This window comes from Seriola dumerili, unplaced genomic scaffold (assembly GCF_002260705.1).
Source record: "Seriola dumerili isolate Sdu_G_001 unplaced genomic scaffold, Sdu_1.0 BDQW01001556.1, whole genome shotgun sequence".
NCBI lineage: Eukaryota > Metazoa > Chordata > Actinopteri > Carangiformes > Carangidae > Seriola > Seriola dumerili.
In genome coordinates, this window is record NW_019175811.1 from 541,505 (window position 1) to 563,608 (window position 22,104).

The following is a 22,104-nucleotide window of genomic DNA, read 5'->3' on the forward strand; positions in this document are numbered from 1 at the left end:
CCTGTTTACGCCGAAAGTAATAATATTAAAACGCTAAATAACGTGCTATAAGCATTATCTCAAACTTTATTAAAGCCATATGGTAAATTTTCAAATAGGAAATGTATTGCAAGGGAGGCCAGTTTGAATGTAGCTTCCGGAAGCACGGTACCGTCTTTTTTCATGTCATAGTGATAATATTTTACAAACCGAACAAAGGTGAGATATGTATTGGAAAATTTACAATTATACACGTGTCACTTGTCAACACATCAATCCTCACGTAGAATGAGCTTCGTTTGTCAGGTCTTTTCTTCAGAGCGTAACTGAACCACGCGTTTGCTCTTATTTTGAAACACTGTCGGAGCGGAAGTCGCCCCGGCACTCTGTCTAACTTGACGCAGCTTGGCTGGGTCACGCTGCAATCCAGCCGGATGTTTTGCGTCGCCAGTATGTGATGGGAACATTTGCCTTGGTATTTTTTTTTTTGCGTCTCAGAGCTGAACGTGCGGCTCCGGCGGCGGCCCTGACCAGGTGAGTACCTGCCCACCGCGTTAACCGAGCAGACTTGTTTGTTGGAGGAGCTGCAGGTTGGCGTGGGGGAAAGCTGCAGGGAGGTCGTGACGGTGTTGGTTTGCAGTGACCGTGCACGCCCCTGCGCGCTCCCAAACATCTTTAATATAGTTGTGTGTAGATTGTAGCCCCGTCAACAGGCTGGACCAGGATGCTGCTGTGTTGTTTGTCACCTTAATGACTCGAAATAATGATGAGAAATGTTTTGAAATGATAAAAAGAGGCAGTTTGTTGGCTGTGGAGTGAAGGAGGCCCGAGCAAAACACAAGCTCCCACTAGTTGTCGTTTCTCTGGTGGATTTATAAAGGGACTGAGGGACAGTGGAGACTCTGTCTGTTTCCCACCTGTCTTGTGTTTCTTTGTCTTCTTCCTGACAGCTGTGTCTTTGCTGCACACTGGTTGGTGGTGAGGATCAGAGCAGTAACAGTTGAGGCTTCTGGTTTTTTTGGTGGAAGAAGGGGGGCGCGAGCCCTAGCAGCTGTCTGTCACCATCCCATCAAGCTTTTATTTCATCCTCTCCCTTTTCATGAATCCAAACTTAAAGTGAGGACTGTAGATCTGCCTACTGTCTACTACCACTTATTTCTTTTTCAAAGCCTTTTGCAAAAGACTCTTTAAACTGCAGTTTTCAAAGGCTAACATATGTAAAATAACATCTTTATATACATGCAAGATCTTGCTTACAACTCAGGGTTTTATCATTCATAAGATTCACTTGCAGAGATAAAAAGTCACTCCTCATTTGATTGTGGTTTTAAAGATCTGACTGTGGTGTTTCTGACCTTTGGCTCTCCTGAAAGGCTTCATCTGTTCACTTTTCCATGGTGGAAGTATTGATTTGAATGACACACGCATGCAGCACACACGCCCTGGGCTGGTGAGTGTGGCTGCGATATCCTAACTTAGCTTATACCTGCTGTTTTGAGCCCTGGGTGGAAGTGCAGGGGTCAGCAGACGCTGGGTCAGAGAGGTCACGAGGGCACAAGGTCCCCTCCTGTTGACCTGGGCCAGAAAGTGAATGCACATCATAATGAGTATGTGTTTTAATCTCCCTGATGAATCTACTACAGAAAAAATATGCTAGTTTGATAATCGATTAATTGTTCAAATCATGAGTCATGAGGTCTTAAGTCATGAGGATTTGCTGATTCTTGCAGTTTTAAATGATCATAAAGTCTTTATATATTTGGACTGTTGGTCAAAACAAGTTACTTCAAGAAGTCGCACTGGGTTTTATGATCTTCTGCTGGGTGTTTTTAACAGTTTTTGTTTTGTGATATTTACGGACCAAAAGATTTATCAAGCAAATAATTTGATAATAAAAAATGATTGCACTAGATCAGATTAAAACACCCTCTATGTCTCTGCTGTTTCTTGAACTCTGCAGCTGAGCTTTGCCGTACGTGCATTCAGTGTTATCAGTCTCCAAAGAGGGGAAAACGATCATCCTGTTGCTGCTGCAGTTGCTGGGAGCAGCACACACACACACACACACACACCTGTTTGTTGCGACAGATGGTCTACAGAGCGCTCCTCTCTGTGTGTGTGTGTGTGTGTGTGTGTGTGTGTGTGTGTGTGTGTGTGTGTGTGTGTGTGTATGTATACAGTGCTGTTGGTCAGCTGCTGCATCTCCCCCTCATCACTGTTATATCTGACTCGGCAAAGCTGACTCAGGACGCGCTCTTATTTAGTCAGGCAGTTGTTTTCCTGTTGAGCCACTAGGCTGGAAGAACTCTTATTTTACTTGGCAAGTGGACTGAGAACACAAACTAAGATAAATTCTGCTGGATATTTAGCCTTATCTTTTTAAATGGATATTTCTCTTGGCAGACATGTTATCCTCTGGTGTTATTTTAAACTTGGTGGTGGGATCACACTGAAACTTTTTAGCAGTTAGGTTGCCAATGTGTAAATTTGTTTTTGAATCACTGATTCACTGTTTGGTGCATCATATAATCAAAAAATGTCCATTAAAATTTCTCAGAGCCCAAAGAGTCAGTTTGAAATATTCAAATTAGAGCTGCAATGATTCGTCCATTCATTTTCTGTCAATTAATCTGCAAGTATTTTGATACTCCATTAACGATTTTGAACATATTTATCTCAAATGTGAGGATTTGATTGGTTTTCTTCGCTAGCGTCAGTTAATTGAATATCTTTGAGGTTTGGATACATCTCCTGGGGCTGTGAGGTGATTTATAGACAAAATGATTCATTGAGAAAATAATTGGCAGATTAATCAATAATGGTGATAATTGTTAGATGCAGTCCTGGTTTGATGTAGAGTGGGTTAAAACTGAAAAAACCCAGCAAACTCTCACATTTGAAAAGCTAAAAACCAGTGAATGTTCTGCTTTTTATTCTTGATAGATGACTAAAACAATAAATCAGTGATCAAAATAAATGAATTTTGTTAATTTTGTGAGATATTTCCATGTCATTTTACTTTCAAAATGATATTTTCTTGTGTTTTTATACAAGCTGTGTATCAGTATTCATGGACAAATGTTCATAACATCATCTTAAACTTCTTTCTTTTCCCAAAATGATATCAGCTTTGAGCTTAATCACTTAATTGATTCTTTGATTGACAGGCAATTAATCAGCAGCTATAATTGACGAGTCATTTCCTTCATGTTGTTCAAGTAAAAATGCCAGACGTTCCCCCTGCCAGCGTTTCACTAAAGAGGATTTTCTGCCTGTCTTTGTGTGTGTGTGACAGGAAGCGGAATATCTTTGGTATTTGGACTGATATTCTTCCACATCAGGCGCTTGGATCAGCTCTGCTGGCTTCCTGCAGCGCCGTTACCCTGTACAGGAGCCTCACCTTGGCCGCTCATATCCATGGTGTCTGCTTTTTGTTTTAATTTCTGTCACTACTGAAACCTTGTCACCACAGCTGTGTGTGTGTGTGTGTGTGTGTGTGTGTGTGTGTGTGTGGGGGGGGGGGGGGGGGGTGAGGGACAGTGACAATGCAAGGTTTGTTTTCTGGCTGTTTGGTGCCATATAACACCCACAATACTGGAACTGATGTCCCTAACCAGACTTCACTTTACATCCAGGCTCACTTTTTTATTAAGAACTTGCTTTTATCTGATCATATTGAAGTTGAAGATCCACTAACTTGTCCAAGAGAGATTAGCTGTAGCCGAACTCGTGCTACTTGGCTTGGCTCCAGAGTCCTCTGCATCTGTTGCAGTTGTATTTTGGGATGTGTTGACAGCTCAGATATTTAGCTTGGTGTGGAGATATCATACATTATTCTGTGTCTCGCTTGGTGCTTTTTTTTTTATGGAACTTCATCCCAGGCTTTATCCAACAGCGAGAGACACTCAACTCCTGTTTGCTTTGCATTTGCATCGTTTGCTTTGTCCCACTCATTGCACTTGCCTTTTCATTCTGCGTGCCATGTACATACTGCATGCATATCCCAGTAGCCTGGTTTGATACAGTTGTGTTGCACTGAAGCAAAAGTGATTCAGTCCATTGTCTTATCCTTTGCACTTTTACTGGCTTTGCAGCATGTGGAACTGTGTAATTGAACTCCTTAATACACATTTGCATCACAGTGACACTGGTGCAAAAGCACAGTTATATAAATATATATATATATATATATTGTATGACTTTGGATATTTTATTAATGCAGATGGGATTGTTTTTATTTTGTCAAATCATTCAGATCCTCTACATGTGTGCATGGGCTGCGTCATGACATAAAAGACAGAAAGGCAAAGATTTGTGCTTCCGAGTCATCTGCCCTAAGTGTGCCGCAACAATGAGGGACAGGTCCCCTCCTCACACTCATCTGGACATAAAACTTTTTGATGTCCCTCGCCCCCCACACTCGCCCTTTTTCCCCTTTCAGCCCAGCCACACTCTCCTCTTTACTCTTGCACTCTCTTAAAGGCCACGCCAGTCTTTCAGCCCGGCCTTGGTCTTTTCTTTCAGTTTGAACCCCCTCCGCCACCCCCACTTCGCCGCCGGCCCAAGACAAAGAGAGGAGAGTGACTGTGGCGCTCTGTAGCCAGGTGTTCTCCATTGCTGCCCTGGGCCGTAATAGCACCAGCCCTCACACTGCAGCTGCCCTCCCCGGCCTCCCATTGTGTGGCTCTATTGTTCAGCCGCCCACCCCTCGTTGATTCATCGGCCACACAGGGGAAACCCTTTCAGACTGAGGAGAGTGTGTGCGTGTGTGTGCGTGTGTGTGTGTGTGTGCGTGTGTGTGTGTGCGTGTGTGTGCGCGCCGGTGCACGTTGAGTACGCGTGCCTTGGGGAAACTGGGTGTTGCAGGCATTTGCCCACAGCCACTCCCCTCCTCCTCCCCTTGTCTCTGCGCCTCATTGTAAGGCCGCCACGTCGTGATTGGTGGAAAGGCAGCCACTCTGAACGAGGGAATGGCAGACATTGTTGGTCCATCTGTTCTGCCACTCATTGTCCAACTTGCTTCTGTAGGAAAGAATACAGCTCTGGAGGACACTCAGACACAGAGGACGGAGGCGCTCGTGGCTGGAGTTGGATGCTCTGTGATTTACCTGCAGCTAAAATAAACACCGGGCTTGGATTTAGCTGCTGTGGGAACTTTGGGATTTTTTTTTTTTTCTGAGTTTCACCTACACTGCTTTACTGTGTGGTTGTCAAGGATTTAAATATGCAGACATGAGCTAATATTCCCTTAAGGCCTGGTAAGTGTGACAAAGTCCTCGTCTGTCTGCATATAACCTGTCTTTTATATTGAAAATCCCCTTTATGTGGCAACTGTGATTTGTAATATCCTTGTCTCATTAATACTAGGGCCACTGGGATGATGCAGGGTTACCTGAATGACAGGCTGTCTCTTCCCAATCAGCCTGTTTGGGCATGTGCACGGGTGCAGCAACATAAGTCACTGATATACCTTAAATGACTGGATTTTCTTGAATTTAAAAACAGGCTTGAGTTTTGATAAGTTTAAACTAACGAGGGAAAAGTCCATTTCTCTGTCTCGCTGGTTTTGGATGTGAAATATTGCAGGCTAGAGATGCAGCTCGCAGGCTGAGTTTGGATGAGGCACAGTAGTGACTTACACTGTCAGTTTAACGTGAAACGCTTGGAGTCATAACTGACTGACTGTACTGCACCTGTTTAAACTTTGCCAGGTCTGTAGCTGTTACACTGGCCCTGCAGTTGTTTGAATTTCAAACAGTGTGATCTGTGTTGATATGAAGCTTGATGTAGTTGGGTTAGGGAGGTGGGGCCCGTGTTGTAGGGTTTTTTGGGGGGAGGTAACAAAAAGCAAGCTTCTTTTTTATCTGGGTCACATGAGGCTCGAGGAAGCAAGAAGTGCTTTGGCTTAAGATATTAGCCCTGGAAAGTGTGTGTGTGTGTGTGTGTGTGTGTGTGTCTGTCTGTGTGTGTGTGTGTCTGTGTGTGTGTGTGTCAGTGCCCGTAGGTCCTGCTGAGTCTTTCTTGTCGCTCTATTGGCTGTGTGGAAGCAGGGGTGTGTGTGTGTGTGTGTGTGTGTGTGTGTGGGTGTGTGTGTGTGTGTGTGTGTGGGTGTGTGTGTGTGTGTGTGTGTGTGTGTGTGAAGGGGAGACACCAGTTGCAAGTACCGCTCAGCAGACATCTGTTGCCCTGCTGCTGGCGGGGAAAGCCTTGCGCGCCATCTAGATGTAAACCCACACACACACACACACACACACACACACACACACACACACACACACAGAGTATTCTGCCCGGGACTGCCCCCTTTTTACAATAAGTTTTGCATAGTGTCGGGCACGCAGTGATGTACCGCCAGACAACCCCCTCTTGTCCTCCTTGTGCCCCCTCTCAGACCCCACCCCACCCCACCCCTTCAAACCCGAAACTCTTTACACCCCCCACCCCCCCTATTGCACACACTTACACAAAGCTCCCACATACAAAGCGCTGTAAGGACTGTGTTACATATTCATTACTGGCTCTATCAAAGCGAGCAGTGCTGCTGTGTGTGGGAGCCGGCCGGCTGATGTTTGAAAGATGCACCCACTCAGCCTGGAGGTCTGGAGATGGTGCGATGAGGTGGCTCTGCTGTTGGTCCGTTAAGATTTGAGCATTCCCACAATGCCCTGAATGCATCGCTCTGTGGAGCTGCGACCACACCAGAAGACTTCTTTTAAACTATGAAAAGACTGTCATTGAACAGGCTTTAACAGGATTACGATCAGATTTGTAAAGATCGTAACAAAATAAAACGAGGTTTAATGTGGTGGTGATACAGTTGCTCCAAAGCTAGAAATTGGAATTCATAAAATAGATAAATAAAATAGAAAAGATCCAACAATAACTGTTTATTATAATCTGCCATATGTTTAACAGGCCAGTGTTTCCCCTTGTGTTCCATGTGAACATTTGCTCGTTAGTTTATCCGTTAATAATTCGTCTCTGTTATCTGCGTTTTCCCACAGTTTTGTGGTTAATTTAAAGACAGAAGAACTGATAATGAAAATAATCATTAATTGCAGCCTTAGATGAGACGCAGTGTGATCTGTGTGTCTTATCACCAAGACTGAGCCAGGGAAATCCTGAAGAGTACATCCCCGCTTTATTATGTGAATGTATCCCATCGTATAGCGGCTCAGTATTGTATATGTAGTAGTTTTTTTTTGACTGTGATGATCAGTTGTTTGGTACTGATTCAGGATGATCATTTGTAGTTTTTGATACTAGTGCAAATATGATGTGAGTTTGAAAAATATTGTACTTGTAAAATTGTTGAGAAGTGAAAGAGGATAGTGAATCTGACCAGACATTGGGACTAAAGGTTTTCAATAATAATTTTTTGATTGGTTCCAAAAGTAGTGGGGTTTGATGGAGGGATGCACTGATCCACCTTTTTTCTCCAACCTGATGTAATGAGGCTCAATCACATCATGGCCAATACTACATTTAAGGATCTGACTTACTAATGTCAGTATCGGCATCCCCAGTTTGATACCCAGCACTACAGCTGAGTCGTTACTTGTATTTTTAATGTGATGAGCAGCTTCTCCGATTCAGACTCTCTTAAAGCTTTAACTTTCATTGCAGTTGAACGCGAGTGACGATCTCCTTCTGCTTGCGTGTCCGTGTTGCTTATGTGCTGCCTGTGCTTCAGACTGGATGATGTCAAGCGGGAGAGAAACCTGAAGGTAGTTTGGATGTGTCAGTATAGAGCATCAACAGAGTAGAGTGCGCATGAAATGTTCCCCAGTCTCTCCACAGCAGTATGAGTCACTTTTGTGAGGCAGACGCTGCGTATGTGTGTGTTTTCATGTGTGCACGGGCACCATCAACGCCCACTGTGGTTGATGCCAAGTTTCCCCATCCTAATCACTTTTGCAGGTCTATTGTTGTCTTGGGTGGCGGGGGGGTAGGGCGGGTTGCCAGTGAGGCACACTTAAACCCCTCCCTCCCCCACAACAGACCCTTTTTTGCAATGTGTGTGTGTGTGTGTGTGTAAGGTGGGTCGCCGACTGAACGCTTGCAGCCTCTGTCTTGGCATTTGGAAGGGAGAATGCTTTCAACAGCTGTAGCTTAGCAACAGTAGCACGGCCACGTTGCTAGGCAGCCCTTTTTCATAAAATGCGCACTCCCCCCACCCCCTCCCACCCCTCCTACTCACCAGCTTTAAGTCACTTCCCCCTTCCATCATCTGTTTTGTCCTGATAACATGGGTTTGAGTTGTGAGTTGAGAAGATCCAGCCAAGTTTAAATGCTCCAGGCAATGTCCAACTGCGAGATTGCTGATATTGTTTGTCCTTTGTTGTTTTTTTAATTCTATACTGTAACTTTCAATGTCATTTCATGTATGTGAAATACAGTCCAGTCAGAATACACCAGGACCTTTGTCTCTGGAGATTAGATCAGTTTCATGATCTCAGATTAACTTTCCAAAGTGTTCCCTGTAATTTGTGTGCAGCTACACCTTTGACACAAATCAGATTAACCTAACCAGATCCCATGGCTTCAGCGCCTGAATGCAATATGATGATTGGCTCCGTAGCCTCAGAGCCCCTCAGTGTTTTAATGAGTGACTCCACCACCCCAGTGGGGAGAAGCATATGGACCTTAATTACCAGGTAGAATATGAGGGGGAAGGGACAGTTGGCCGCATCGCTAACGGCTTGGTGTCTTTTTTTTTTTTTTTTTAAACGGTTCACCCTCTGTTCCTCCTTAGATTAATGTGCTGTGGCGTGGCCCTATAAAAACACACTGGGGCCAAACTAGAAAAAACGCGGGAGTCCATTAATTAGGGTGAGAGGCCCCCACCAGCTCTTTGTGTCAGCCAGTCTCCGCCTCAGCGGAGTCCCCAACTGCCCGAGACGGCGCGTCAGCCAGTGTAAACAAGACCGCTCACAGCCTCACAGTGTTAGGACGACTGCTTTCCAAGTCAGATTTCCCTAAAATGACACTCAGTGTTGACTCTAAATTATCATGTGACTGACAAGATGAGCTCAATGCAAATTCTCACTTTGCAAATAATTTCTCTGGAATTTCAGACCACTGGTTGCTTTTGTAAAAGACTATTAGACATCATAATGCCATCTCATCATATGTAACAGATAACATTTGAGAACCGGTACTGATCATTGGAGAAGAAAGTGTCAGAAATTCAAATTTTTTGTTGCATTACTTTAATGTATTGCTGTTAATCAGCTTAATTAAGAGGGGACTCGCTCACTCCATGCTCCGTTCTGTCTCCTTCTTTAGGCACCAATGAGTCGAGCTTTGTGAGAGGGCAGCAGTCAGCCCGGTGTGCTGGATGTCTGTGACAGATCCATGGGTCAGAAGGACCATGTGGAGGCAGGAGCTGGCCACATCCTCGACCTGGGGCTGGATTTGGAGTATCTCCACGTAGCAGGGGCTGACCGGCAGGCTGGCGGCGCTGACGGGCCCCCTGCTATGGAGGAGCAGGGGGAAAGCTCCTGTAACCGCAGCACCGCCGATTCCCCTCCGCCGGCTGCGGTGGAGGAAAATGCCGGACCCGACGCCGAGAGCAAGCTGGCGCCGTCTCCCGGCTCTGCCCTCGCTGCCGGGCCGGAAGGAGGAGAGGGAGGATCAACTCACAGTAAGAACACCCACCAGCCGCTTTGTCGGACCCAGTGTGTGGACTTAGGCACCGAGGGGCCTCCTGAGCTCCCATCTGAACTCTTATCAGAGCTTGAATACGACACTCCTGCTCAGTCCCCACCCAGCTCCCCCTGTAAAAACCCACCCGAGCTGCCGTCCCATCCCTCCGAATCAGAGCCAGCGTCCGAGGCTGGCGGGAAGGAGTACCAGGCCAAGCTGGAGTTTGCCCTGAAGCTGGGCTACTCTGAGGAGATAGTGCGACTGGTGCTGTCCAAGCTGGGCCCTGACACCCTCATCAATGACATACTGGGAGAGCTGGTCAAACTGGGCACCAAGTCAGACAGCGAGCAGCCGGCTGGATCATTAGCCTCTACCTCCTCCTCTTCATCCTCCTCTTCATCTTGTGGTTGCTCTGATTTGCTGGACGGCCAGAGGTCGGACTCGCCCTGTCCGTCAGACTCTCTGTGTGACCAGGACAACCTGCGTCCGATTGTGGTGGACGGCAGTAATGTAGCCATGAGGTAAACAGTCTATGGTAACTGTTATAATAAACCATTCAATCACTGTAAAATGTCTCTTATTGATTCCATACAGCTGACTTTCACATCATAGTATGTGAGTTAATTGCCTATATTGCTGTATAGACCTCCACTAAAACCCAACACATTCATTTGCTGTTATCTGCTGCCTTTTTCCTATATCCTGTAGTCATGGCAACAAGGAAGTGTTTTCGTGCCAGGGCATCCAGCTGGCTGTTGATTGGTTCCTAGAGCGAGGCCATCATGACATCACAGTGTTTGTGCCTGCCTGGAGGAAAGAGCAGTCCCGCCCTGATGCCCCGATAACAGGTGAGAGCACGAGGCTGTTAGACACAAACACACGCACATGCACCGAGGCCGTTATGAGATCATACTGACCTCACCGTAATTCCCTCCTCCACAGATCAGGAGATCTTGCGTCGCCTAGAGAAAGAAAAGATCTTAGTCTTCACTCCCTCACGACGCGTCCAAGGTCGGCGCGTGGTCTGCTATGACGACCGCTTCATCGTCAAGCTGGCCTATGAGTCAGACGGCATCATCGTCTCCAACGACAACTACAGAGACCTGGCTAATGAGAAGCCTGAGTGGAAGAAGTTCATTGACGAGCGGCTGCTCATGTACTCCTTTGTCAACGACAAGTAAGTGGGAGTGGATCAGTGAGGGGGAGACTTGGTGAATGTGAATGACAGAAGAAAGGTGTGTGACTACAGTCTCTTAGCTTAACAAATGTTTTCACTTGGTTTTAGATGAGAGAGTTAAATCTCAGTTTATTCTGTCCACCTCCACTTTACAGTTCCCCCCAACCCCAGAAATGTGCACCAACTTAAAAGAACACTACTGTCTCACTGACTAACGATGTAATTATCTTGTTCTCTGTCATCCCTCCTTGCCGTCTCTCAGATTCATGCCCCCAGATGACCCTCTTGGTCGTCACGGCCCCAGCTTAGACAACTTCCTGAGGAAAAGACCTGTCATGCCTGAGCAGAAGAAACAGCCGTGTCCTTACGGTGGGTACACAGATATTCACTGCATTACAGAATGTACAATATGGTGCATCTAAAAACTCTCCAGGAAATTTGTTATTTTTTTTATAATAATAATATTAGTTATTTCATTTCTTTCCCTTTAAGACCAAGTAAACAATTTAAAGGAAGTTACAATCCTACTGATAACATTATGTGAGTGAGTTGTGTCTTTGAAATGTTTAAACAATTGTCACATATTGACTTATGTTACATAATGTTTGTTGAGACCTTGTGTATATTTATTATGCAATGAAACCGAGACCTTGTGTCTATTGGTTACAGGAAAGAAGTGCACTTACGGTCACAAGTGTAAGTACTACCACCCAGAGAGAGGGGCTCAGCCTCAGCGTGCCGTGGCTGATGAGCTGCGAGCCAGCGCCAAGACCTGTGTGACCACAAAGAACCAGGGAGACACTGGGCTGGTGAAGAGCCACAGTGTGCCAGCTGGAAGCATCGAGGCAAAAAAAGGTGCCCCGAAAAGGCAGTCAGACCCCAGCATCCGAGCTCTGTCGTACAGTGACGCTGAGGAGAAGCTGCTGGCAAAAGGGCGGGTGGAGAGCCAAAAGAGCAGTTTGTGTGGTGCTGGTAGCAGCAGCAGTAGCAGTTCTAGCAGCAACAGCAGTAATTGCAGTGGGAGTATCACCATGTCCCCGGCCCCAGGAGGCCCTCCATCCAGCCTTAGCCTTCCCCAGGACCAACAGTCCAGAGCAGCCACTCCTCACGGCCTCCTTCCAGCCCCCAGCCATGACCTTTACCCTCACTGTGAGTCCCCCGACCTGAGCTACTACTCAGTAACACGTGCCTACTCTGGCCTGAGCCTGTCCTCCAGACGGAGCCCCGACTGTCGCTTCCCCAACGACACAGACCTGCGGTTGGGCTCGATGGGCTCAGCAGGCTCCGAATGCGGCAGCGAAAGCAGCGCGAGTTGTGGGAGCAGCTGTGACTCGTACAGCGAGAGGCCTTGTCCCGGATGCCCCCCAGACACCTTACTGGAAGACAGCATGCATTTCAATAATCCCCACAGTCGGCTGTATCCCCACCATTCTTCATCAAACCACGAACTCTGTGGCCTTCATCCTGCCGATTACACAAATATCCAGCACAGCCACACGTCTAACACCAGCGTTCACAGTTACCACATGAGTGTGACACGTGGGCAGAGCTGTGCTCATGATCAGCCTCCACCAGAGGCTCCCTCCAAGCGCCCCCTCTACCCCTTACCCCCTCATCTGCAGCACCAGCCGCTGACCGCACGCTCCAGCTGCCCGGGCGACTACCACTCTCTGCCCCAGTCCAACCCCCACGCCCCCGGTTCTCCTCTTGGCCGCTGCCTGGCCCCCACGCGAGCAGAGAGCGTGTCAGACTCACATCTGTATGAGCACCTCTCTACGTCGCACCATCACCACCGACCAAAAGCTCTGCCCAGCTGGGACACATACTACAGACAGCCGCCGCTGCCACCATCCAGGTATGAACCGTCTGCCTATCAGAGTCTGCCAGACACACGCCAGTCCTCCTGGCACACCCTTCCCTGGTCACAGGATGGCTACACCCAGCACCACTCCTCTCACCCAGCTCTCCACCCGTCCCCGACACATTACCTAAACCACCCACCACCTCCCACCCACTCTCCTCACCCACCTCATCCATCCAGCACTCCTCTGCCGGCTTACCCGCCTCACAGCACTCACCTCGCAGTGCCCTCCCACGCACCTTCCTCCTACATGCCGCAGCACTCTGAATCCCCTGCACATGGCCACTATGGCGACGTGAGGGAGAAAGTGTACGTCAACCTGTGCAACATCTTTCCCTCTGAGCTGGTGAGTCGGGTGATGGCCAGGAGCCCCCACAACACAGACCCCCAGCAGCTGGCAGCCGCCATCCTGGCAGAGAAGGCACAAACAGGCTACTGAGGAATCCAAATGTGGTTAGAAAACAATAGAGGTTCTGCATTCTGAGTAGAAATTTGAAGACACAAACTAAGCGGTTGGTATCTGCAGACAAACAGGAATCTGCCATTGCAACACTTGACAGTTGGGTCTGCATGGCGGAGTACTGGAATTCTTTTGGATTGTCTGCAAGGAGAGCATTTCCTTTCTTATGACATTAAATGAGACAATGCAGAATTTTCAAGGATATAAAATGCTGAAGATAATCCAAATCCAGCTCTAGTCACTGTGCAGCGACAACTACATCAACTCAACGCGTGGGGAGAGGGAGTCGAAATCTGTGACTTTGACACAAAGTGTGACTTGAAAAGATTGTTCTACACCTGCTCTTTGTTTTTTAAATTCATTTCGTAGCTTAATATGTGTGTCTTTCACATGCAAGACTCATTATGCATCAAAATGTTAAGGCACTTTTTTTATTTTACAGCCCAATCACGACCTAATGAATTGGTTTTACACACATCAAATGTGACCGATATGAAGGATTAGTTGATCATTTCCACCACCTTTATGACCAGATTCTGAGTTTTAGAGAATACGCATACACACCGTGTGCACTGTACTTACTCTCAGACCTGAGTCAAGCAGTGTTTGAAAATGTTTTCTTGCACGTGTGTAGCGCCAGATTGATAGGAGTGTCAGTCGCAGATAAGTATTCAAACTTAATTTCACATATTTTCCCGTGAGGTGGCAAATCCTCATCTGGTACACATGACTGTTTCAAACGACTATTTGACCAAGGTCTGTGTATAATATTAATCTCTTTGTGTGTGTGTGTGTGTGTTTGTGTGTGTGTGTGTGTGTGTGTGTGTGTGTGTGTGTGTTGTGCGGCCGTTGTGTGGGGTTCTTCTCCATGTTGGTTAAAAAATAGGTGTCTGAAAGATGGTCGTCTCATTTGAGATGACGTCAGTATTTTGGTCAGAGTTGTAGCTGTAGAGATGGGTGACCCTGTCGTGTGTACCTTAGTTTTAGTAAGGGACATCTCTCTCTCTATCTTTCTCTAACTCTTTCTCTAACTCTTTCTTTCTCTCTCTCTCTCTCTCTCTCTCTCTCTCTCTCTCTCTCTCTCTCTCTCTCTCCCTCTCTCTCTCTCTCTCTCTGGCCCTTTATTTTGGGTCAAATCTGGTTTCTGCTACAGACAGAGAACATCTCGACATCAGTATAAACAGAACTTGTATGTATTGTAAATATATTTAACAGATTCCCCTGCTGTGCTTTTGGCTAACAGCGTCTACTGTTGTCTGTAGCAGATCCCAGCTGAATCCATGCTAGACAGAGAAAAACCTTGTTTGATACAAATTGTATCATTAACTAAGTCGCTGATGTTATATACAGTACATGGACTTGTTGATCCGTATTTATCAAACACTCTTGATGTATTGCTATATGATGAAGTGCATTGACAACACTTGTTCCAACTTTTAATCTTGTGGAAATAGCTTTGAGACAATTACTTCAAATATGTTATGAAACAAAAGGGGTTGTCTGCCTACTATGTTTAGGTATCGCAACTTCTTTATCTGCGCTTTCGGGTTTGAAGCTGGCTTATTTTCTACAGGAGCTCCAATAAAATCACATGTGAGAAATATGTTTTGGGTTACTGGTTGATGGACGTAACTGCCCATTCGAGAAAGAAGGTGAATTGTACTGTTCTTTTTCACGGTGGTTGAGGTTGGGGTCAGTTCATCTTAACGCTTCTTTTAGCCTCTTTAAGTCAGGAAGTGGATAAGTTATTAAACTTTATGCTTGAAGTAATAGTGAACCGATTTATTATCATTAACCATCTATTAATCATGAATTAAGTGGACAGACCCCAACCATGTGTAATAAGTAAAATTTTATATTTGGGTCAGTCCCATATTCAATGGCGGCCATTTTGAATGTCTGTAACACTCTACCGTATTTGCAAATATATAAAGCTATTTCTTCCCTGAAGTGTTTAGATAGAAGCAGAATTTGTACGGCCAGTAAAGAAATGTCAAACAACAACCACAACTGACCTGGAAACTGCTTTCCAGACAAAGTCAAGTGTGAAAAATATTAAATAGGATATTTGGATATTAGAAATTAAAATTCTGACATATGTTTCCCTTTCATTAGTAGGCTGATAAATGTCCTCAATGTAGCATTAACCTGGCCACGGCTGTTTTTAGACTTAAATGTATGGCCAGATTAAAATAATAATCTACTATGTATCAGTCTGCATTCTCGTGACTATTTTTATTATTCATGAATCAGTAATTAACGTTTGTTTTACATAGCATGGCTATATATGGGTAGAGCCCACCGACAGTGGAAAGCAAGTTCAAAATGGCCGCCAAGGAATTAAAGTCTACACAGTGAGCTCGTCATACAGTTCATCACAAGCCAGCTACATATAGCCCACTGGTTTCTTTCCTGTCCAACGTGTCATATTGTACAAATAACCAATACCTGTACAATAGCACGTGCTGTTGATGAGAGAGAACCTTTGTGTGTATTGAAGAAGCGCCTTCTCTCTGGCCTCCTGGCACTGTGTGTCAGTGTGGCACCCGAGCGTGGGCCCAAAGTAATGCCTCTACATGGCATTGTGCTTATGACACATCCAATACTCTGAACTATGTTCAGCTAACTCTTATGCATGTTTTGATTTGTTTTGGTTTCTGCATGTATCCTTGTGTTTAATTTGTGTACAAAGCTGTGTTTCTGTCCTGGACTTTAGTCTGGCCATTACTGTGACATGATGCTAGCTGTTGAGATGCTTCTAGATTTAACTGTACACAAAACTGGCTTGTTTTTCTGGTCATTAATTTTTATTTCATATATGAGTTAGTATAATTTCACGAAATCACCCTTCTTTAACATACAACTTAAATCAAGTGGGAATGCTGTCTTTTTTTCTGTAAGGCTTGACATTTACTCCAAAGGATTACGAAGCATGTTTTGGAATGCGTCCCACTTTTCTCCAACATTGTTTATTTTGAAAGTGCACTCGGCCATAGATAGTGATAATGGAAATGTGCTGTAGATATTACAATGCTATACAGGCCACTACTCTCTAGTAATGAAAGTCCTCTTTCAAATTATATTTACATTTTGCCAGTAGAATAACAGTGTAACTAATGGATTATTGTAACATTCTCAACTATACCTGTGATTGTTCATTAAAGAGAGTACTGCTCTAAAACATGTGGTATCCGTTGCCTTTGTTCTAGGTATCGTACACTACTCTAGCATACAGTTATAAAAGAAAAGGATTTGAATGTATTTTTTGTGCTTTACACTACTGTATTATTTTCCTGAAACAGTGTTGTATTACAATTGTTTCAGTAATCATATTTTTCTTATTACAGAAAATTGATAGCTTAAACAGTTGTTTGCAATAGTGGAAAGTGACAAAGTACATTTACTCAAGTACTGTACTTAAGTACAGTTTGGAGGTACTTGAGTAGTTCCCTGTTATGCTACGTAATACTTGATTTCAGAGGAAAATATTGTTCTTTTTACTCCAAGAATTATTTGACAGTTTTAGGTAGTTTACTGGTAACTTTTAAGATTAAGATTTTATGTGAATTAACTATTACTATTAATGTGCATACATGTAAAATACTATATATAAATGTATAGCATTTAGAGGTGAAAAACGTTTGTCATTCAGTTATGGTGGTGTCAGAAAGATAGATGCAGAAGAGTCTCACAGCATGTGGGAAAAATCAGCGGATGCCCCTGCTGTCACTGGAGCGGCTGTTGAGCTTCTCAGAGGAGAATAGTATTTACCCAACCTTCCCTCTGTATGACTCCACCTGGTGGATAATGGAACAATAACAAACATGTACACTTGAAGCATGATTGGGGAAAAAAACTACTCTAAAAAATGAAAAAAATCAAATTGATGTTATAGGTTTGTCAAAATCTCAAAATCTGCACCTTCAATTAGCCTACATTAATCTGTGGATTAAAAAAATACTTATTCAAATGTGCTTCCTGCTTCATAAATTGAGAAGATTGTCATTAGTGACCACTTAAAGTTCATATGATTGGCTGACATTTCAACATACAACCTGTACAACTGCTGTTTCAGGCAGCAGCCAAACACCCCTCTGTTCTCTACCCAGCTTAGTACGATCCAGGTTCCCCCTTGTATAAATCACATTGGATTCACCTACCTCCTGTTTGGCAGTCGGACCTTTCACCTTGGCTTGGAGGGAGCACGGATGGGAGCACATGCTACAAACATTTGGGTAATTTCAATTCAATTAAATATCACTAAAAAACTATCAAAATAAGTAACATTTAATGTCTTTGTGTAGCTCTTCCATTAACTTCCAAGTCATGTCAAAGGAAATCACAACTTAGTACTCTCAAATTCAAAATAACCAAATTATTCACACTTAGCTAACTTAGCAAGCCCAGTTCACCCCACATGCTCAAGCTTCTCTGTTGACTTTCAAACATCTTAACTCATGTTATCCTTCATAGGAAATGTAGGAAGAGGCAAAGAAAACTCAAAGCAAAGGTCCAGAGGGGAAGACGGCCTACAGTGCTTTGGTGAGGAATTTTACACCACATTTGTGTTTGTGTGCACTTCAGGTCTTCTGTCCCCTTTTCTCTCTTCATTCAGCAGCCTGGACACAAAACACACTTACATAAATAAACATTGCTTGTTGCTTCTTTTAATGCAAATCACCACCAATCACCTGTATGGAGCCACGACTCAACCACTTCAATATTTAACAATAAAACACACTCTAAGGCTCATTTTTTACATTGATCACTGCAGCTCAAACATTTACAACACCTCAAAACACTCAAATTTGCTTTATTTCTTCTCACAGGCGGAGACGGCTGTTTCTCAACATCGCACTCAACTGCGTCAGGACCGTGACTGTCTGCACAGCAGTAAGAGGATTTCTTTTATCTTCACATCTTTTACTCTTACACAAACACAAAGTGCCACAGAGAGATTTCATTTAGCAAAAATATTTTACATAATACATGCATTTTCATCTCAATTAAGTCTACCCTCCAAGCCCTACAAAACATACAAACCACCACCTGTAATTTCACATCACTTCTTCTCAATAAAACTCACACTTCCCCAAATCTAGGACAAATCTCCTCATCCAAATTTCACTTGGCTTTGCTGTTATTCATTGCAATTAATCATCAAAACTCTTACCAGTTATTAAGAATATCATTTGGGCATCATCATTCATACCAGTGTCATATGTAACCCTTCTATCCATGTTCATTTTTCACACAAGGATCATGGCTCAATCAGCAGGCCTCAGCTCTGACCACCTCCTGTCATGTCACCTTTGCTCAACTGTCTGGACCCTCTGGACCACCTGGACAACACATCACGTAGGTCACATTTTTACAAACCTCATATCAATTCATCTGCAATCAATCCTACATTCACAATGCACTTTATACTTTTAGATTCACTCTTTTTGCTGCTACAACGGTATGTCACCATTTTACTCTGCTCTACAACCTTTAAATCCATATTACATTTAAAATTACATTCAAGTACAAAAACTCATCACACAATAGTCTTCATTTTTATTCAACTCAGCATATCTTACTTTTCAATTCATTTTCATTTCATAGATACTGCTAATTTACTATTTACTATTACTATTACTTATTCAGAAGATCCCAATGAATATTACGAACAAGAACTTGTGTACCCGGCCCGGAGGGATACCGGGGCTCCGCCCTGGAGCCAGGCCTGGGGTTGGGGCCCGTGGGCGAGCGCCTGGTGGCCGGGCCTTAGCCCATGGGGCCCGGCCGGTTGTCGGTGCTTATGCACCTAACAGCAGTTCAGACTACCCGCCCTTTTTGGAGTCCTTGGGACGGGTGCTGGAAAGTGCCCCGAAAGGGGACTCCATTGTCTTATTGGGAGACTTCAACGCTCACGTGGGCAATGACAGCATGACCTGGAGGGGTGTGGTCGGGAGGAACGGCCTGCCCGATCTGAACCCGAGTGGTGTTCAGTTATTGGACTTCTGTGCTAGTCACAGCTTGGCCATAACTAACACCATGTTCAAACATAAGGATGTCCATAGGTGCACATGGCACCAGGACACCCCAGGTTGCCGGTCTATGATCAACTTTGTAGTCGTATCATCAGACCTGCGGCCGTATGTTTTGGACACTCGGGTAAAGAGAGGAGCAGAGTTGTCAACTGACCACCACTGGTGGTGAGTTGGATCAGATGGCGGGGGAAGACGCCGCGCAGGCCTGGCAGGCCCAAACAGGTTGTGAGGATCTGCTGGGAAAGCCTGGCGGAAGAACCCGTCAAGATGATTTTCAACTCACGCCTCCGACAGAGTTTCGATTGCGTCCCGAGGGCAGTATGGGACATTGAGTCCGAATGGGCCTTGCTCCACTCTGCTGTTGTTGAGGCGGCTGTTGCGAGCTGCGGCCGCAGGGTAGCTGGGGCCAGTCGTGGCGGTAACCCCCGTACCCACTGGTGGACACCAGAGGTGGGGGAAGCTGTCAGGCTGAAGAAGGAGGCCTACAGGGCGTGGTTGACCTGTGGGTCTCTGGAATCAGCTGACTGGTACCTGTGGGCCAAGCGGAGCGCAGCCGCGGCAGTTGCTGAGGCAAAAACTCGGGCGTGGGAGGAGTTCGGTGAGATTATGGAGGAAGACTATCGATTGGCTCCAAAGAGGTTCTGGCAAACCGTCCGGCGCCTCAGGGGGAAGGCGGCAACTCGCTCACACTGTTTACAGTGGGGGCGGGGAGCTGCTGACGTCAACTGGGGATATAGTCGGACGGTGGAAGGAATACTTTGAGGAGCTCCTCAATCCCACCAACACGTATTCCGTGGAGGAAACAGAGCCAAGGGACCTGGGGATGGATGGTCTAATCTCCGGGGCAGAAGTCGCTGAGGTAGTGAAACAACTGCGCGGTGGTGGAGCCCCGGGGGTTGATGAGATCCGCCCTGGGTATCTCAAGGCTCTGGATGTTGTAGGACTGTCTTGGTTGACACGCCTCTGCAACATTGCGTGGACATCGGGGGCAGTGCCTCTGGAGTGGCAAACCGGGGTTGTGGCGAATACAAGCGGCCGAAATGAGTTTCCTCCGCAGGGTGGCCGGGCTCAGCCTTAGAGATAGGGTGAGGAGCTCGGCCATCCGGGAGGAGCTTGGAGTAGAACCGCTGCTCCTCCATGTCGAGAGGGGCCAGTTGAGGTGGTTTGGGCATCTGATGAGGATGCCTCCTGGACGCCTCCCTGGGGAGGTGTTTCGGGCATGTCCAACCGGGAGGAGGCCTCGGGGCCGACCAAGGACACGCTGGAGGAATTATATCTCTCGGCTGGCCTTGGAACACCTCGGGATTCTCCCGTAAGAGCTGGTGGAAGTGGCTGGGGAGAGGGCTGTCTGGACCTCTTTGCTGAGGCTGCTGCCCCCGCGACCCGGATCCGGATAAGCGGGAGACGATGAGTACGAGTGCGAGTATTACTATTACACACAAAAACTCTAAAAGATTATACCTCTAATCCTCTTTCTACCACAACAAAACAGTCAAGATGAGTGTTTTTACTATTTTTGATGTATTTCTTCTTACAGGTGGAGACGGCCCTCTCTGAACATCACACTCAACTGCGTCAGGACCATGAAAGCAGGAGGAGCTGGATGACTGTCTGCAGAGCAGTAAGAGGATTTCTTTTATCTTCACATATTTTACTCTTACACAAACAAGGTGCTCACTTTCATCAGTAGAGAGAGACTTCGTTTGGGAAAAAATACATGCATTTTCATCTCAATTTAGAGTACCCTCCAAGCCCTGAAAAACATACAAACCACCACCTGTAATTTCACATCATAGACATCACTTCTTCCTCTCAATAAAAATCACACTTCCCCAAATCTACCACAACTCTTCTTATCCAAATTTCACTTGGCTTTGGTATTATTCCTTGGAATTAATCATCAAAACTCTTACCAGTTATTAAGAATATCATTTGGGCATCATCATTCATAGGAGTGTCATATGTAACCCTTCTATTCATCTTCATTTTTCACATAAGGATCATGGCTCAATCAGCAGGCCTCAGCTCTGACCACCTCCTGTCATGTCACCTTTGCTGGACCCTCTGGACCACCTGGACAACACATCACGTGGGTGACATTTTTACAAACTTCATATCAATTCATTTGCAAGCAATCCTACATTTACAACCTTTACATTTGTACTCTATATTCTTGCTCTTTGGTTACATGCCTCTTTTAGACTAAGTCTTTTTGCTGCTGCAACGGTATGTCACCATTTTCTTCTGCTGTACCGCCTTTAAATCCATATTTAATTTTAAATTACATTCAATTACAGAAACTCATCACACAATAGTCTTCATTTTTATTCAAGTTAGCATATCTTACTTCTCAATTCATTTTCATTTCATAGATTCTGCTAATTTACTATTTACTATTACACACAAAAACACTAAAAGATTATACCACTAATCCTCTTCTCTATAAATGCAGCTGGAACCCTCCACTTCCTCTTTGGCAGTTGGCCCTTCCACCTCCAACTGACTGGACCGGACCGGACCAGACCAGACCAAACGCCGCGGGACAACCATCTGCTGGTAACTATTGCTTAACATATCAACACATTGATTAGATTTTGTGTTTAACGTGTCAGGCCACATTTTCGTTCTTAACATCTTATTTATATGTGTAAAGTACATTCTTATCTTTGCTAAAGAAAATTCATGCTTCAACTAAACCACTATTCTAGCTTAGTTACACCTGTTTGTGATTCTTCAGTAGTGGAAACTCCAAAGATACACTTGTGTTTGAACAAATTTAAAATGTCATGCAGTAAAAAGTTGCTTTAAATTTGCAAACAAATCCAACATAACAGTCTTACAAAAGTAGTTCTTGTTACGTAGCAGGCTTGTACGATGACGTAAGACACTAGTGAAATGCGACAAATAGAGATTTGTTAGTGCAGGTTTTTGACTGAATGATGCC

At 45.1% G+C, this 22,104-nt stretch overlaps 1 protein-coding gene and 1 long non-coding RNA gene across 3 annotated transcripts; both read left to right on the forward strand.

Annotated features, from left to right (window-relative positions):
• Positions 1-434: 434 nt before the first annotated feature.
• Positions 435-14,177, forward strand: LOC111238737 (probable ribonuclease ZC3H12C). Its single transcript, XM_022768402.1, has 6 exons — positions 435-513; positions 9,268-10,148; positions 10,336-10,475; positions 10,570-10,804; positions 11,067-11,173; positions 11,474-14,177. Exons 2-6 carry the CDS (start codon positions 9,337-9,339, stop codon positions 13,102-13,104), a joined length of 2,925 nt encoding a protein of 974 aa, XP_022624123.1. The 5' UTR covers positions 435-513; positions 9,268-9,336; the 3' UTR covers positions 13,105-14,177.
• A 3,123-nt stretch (positions 14,178-17,300) lies between these two features.
• On the forward strand, positions 17,301-21,638 carry LOC111238736. Of its 2 annotated transcripts, none has more exons than XR_002665827.1 (5): positions 17,301-17,360; positions 17,599-17,667; positions 17,955-18,018; positions 18,384-18,483; positions 21,613-21,638. It is a non-coding gene; the product is annotated as an uncharacterized LOC111238736 (long non-coding RNA). The 2 variants fall into 2 exon arrangements; XR_002665826.1 differs by lacking the exon at positions 21,613-21,638 and adding an exon at positions 20,698-20,754.
• Positions 21,639-22,104: the final 466 nt, after the last annotated feature.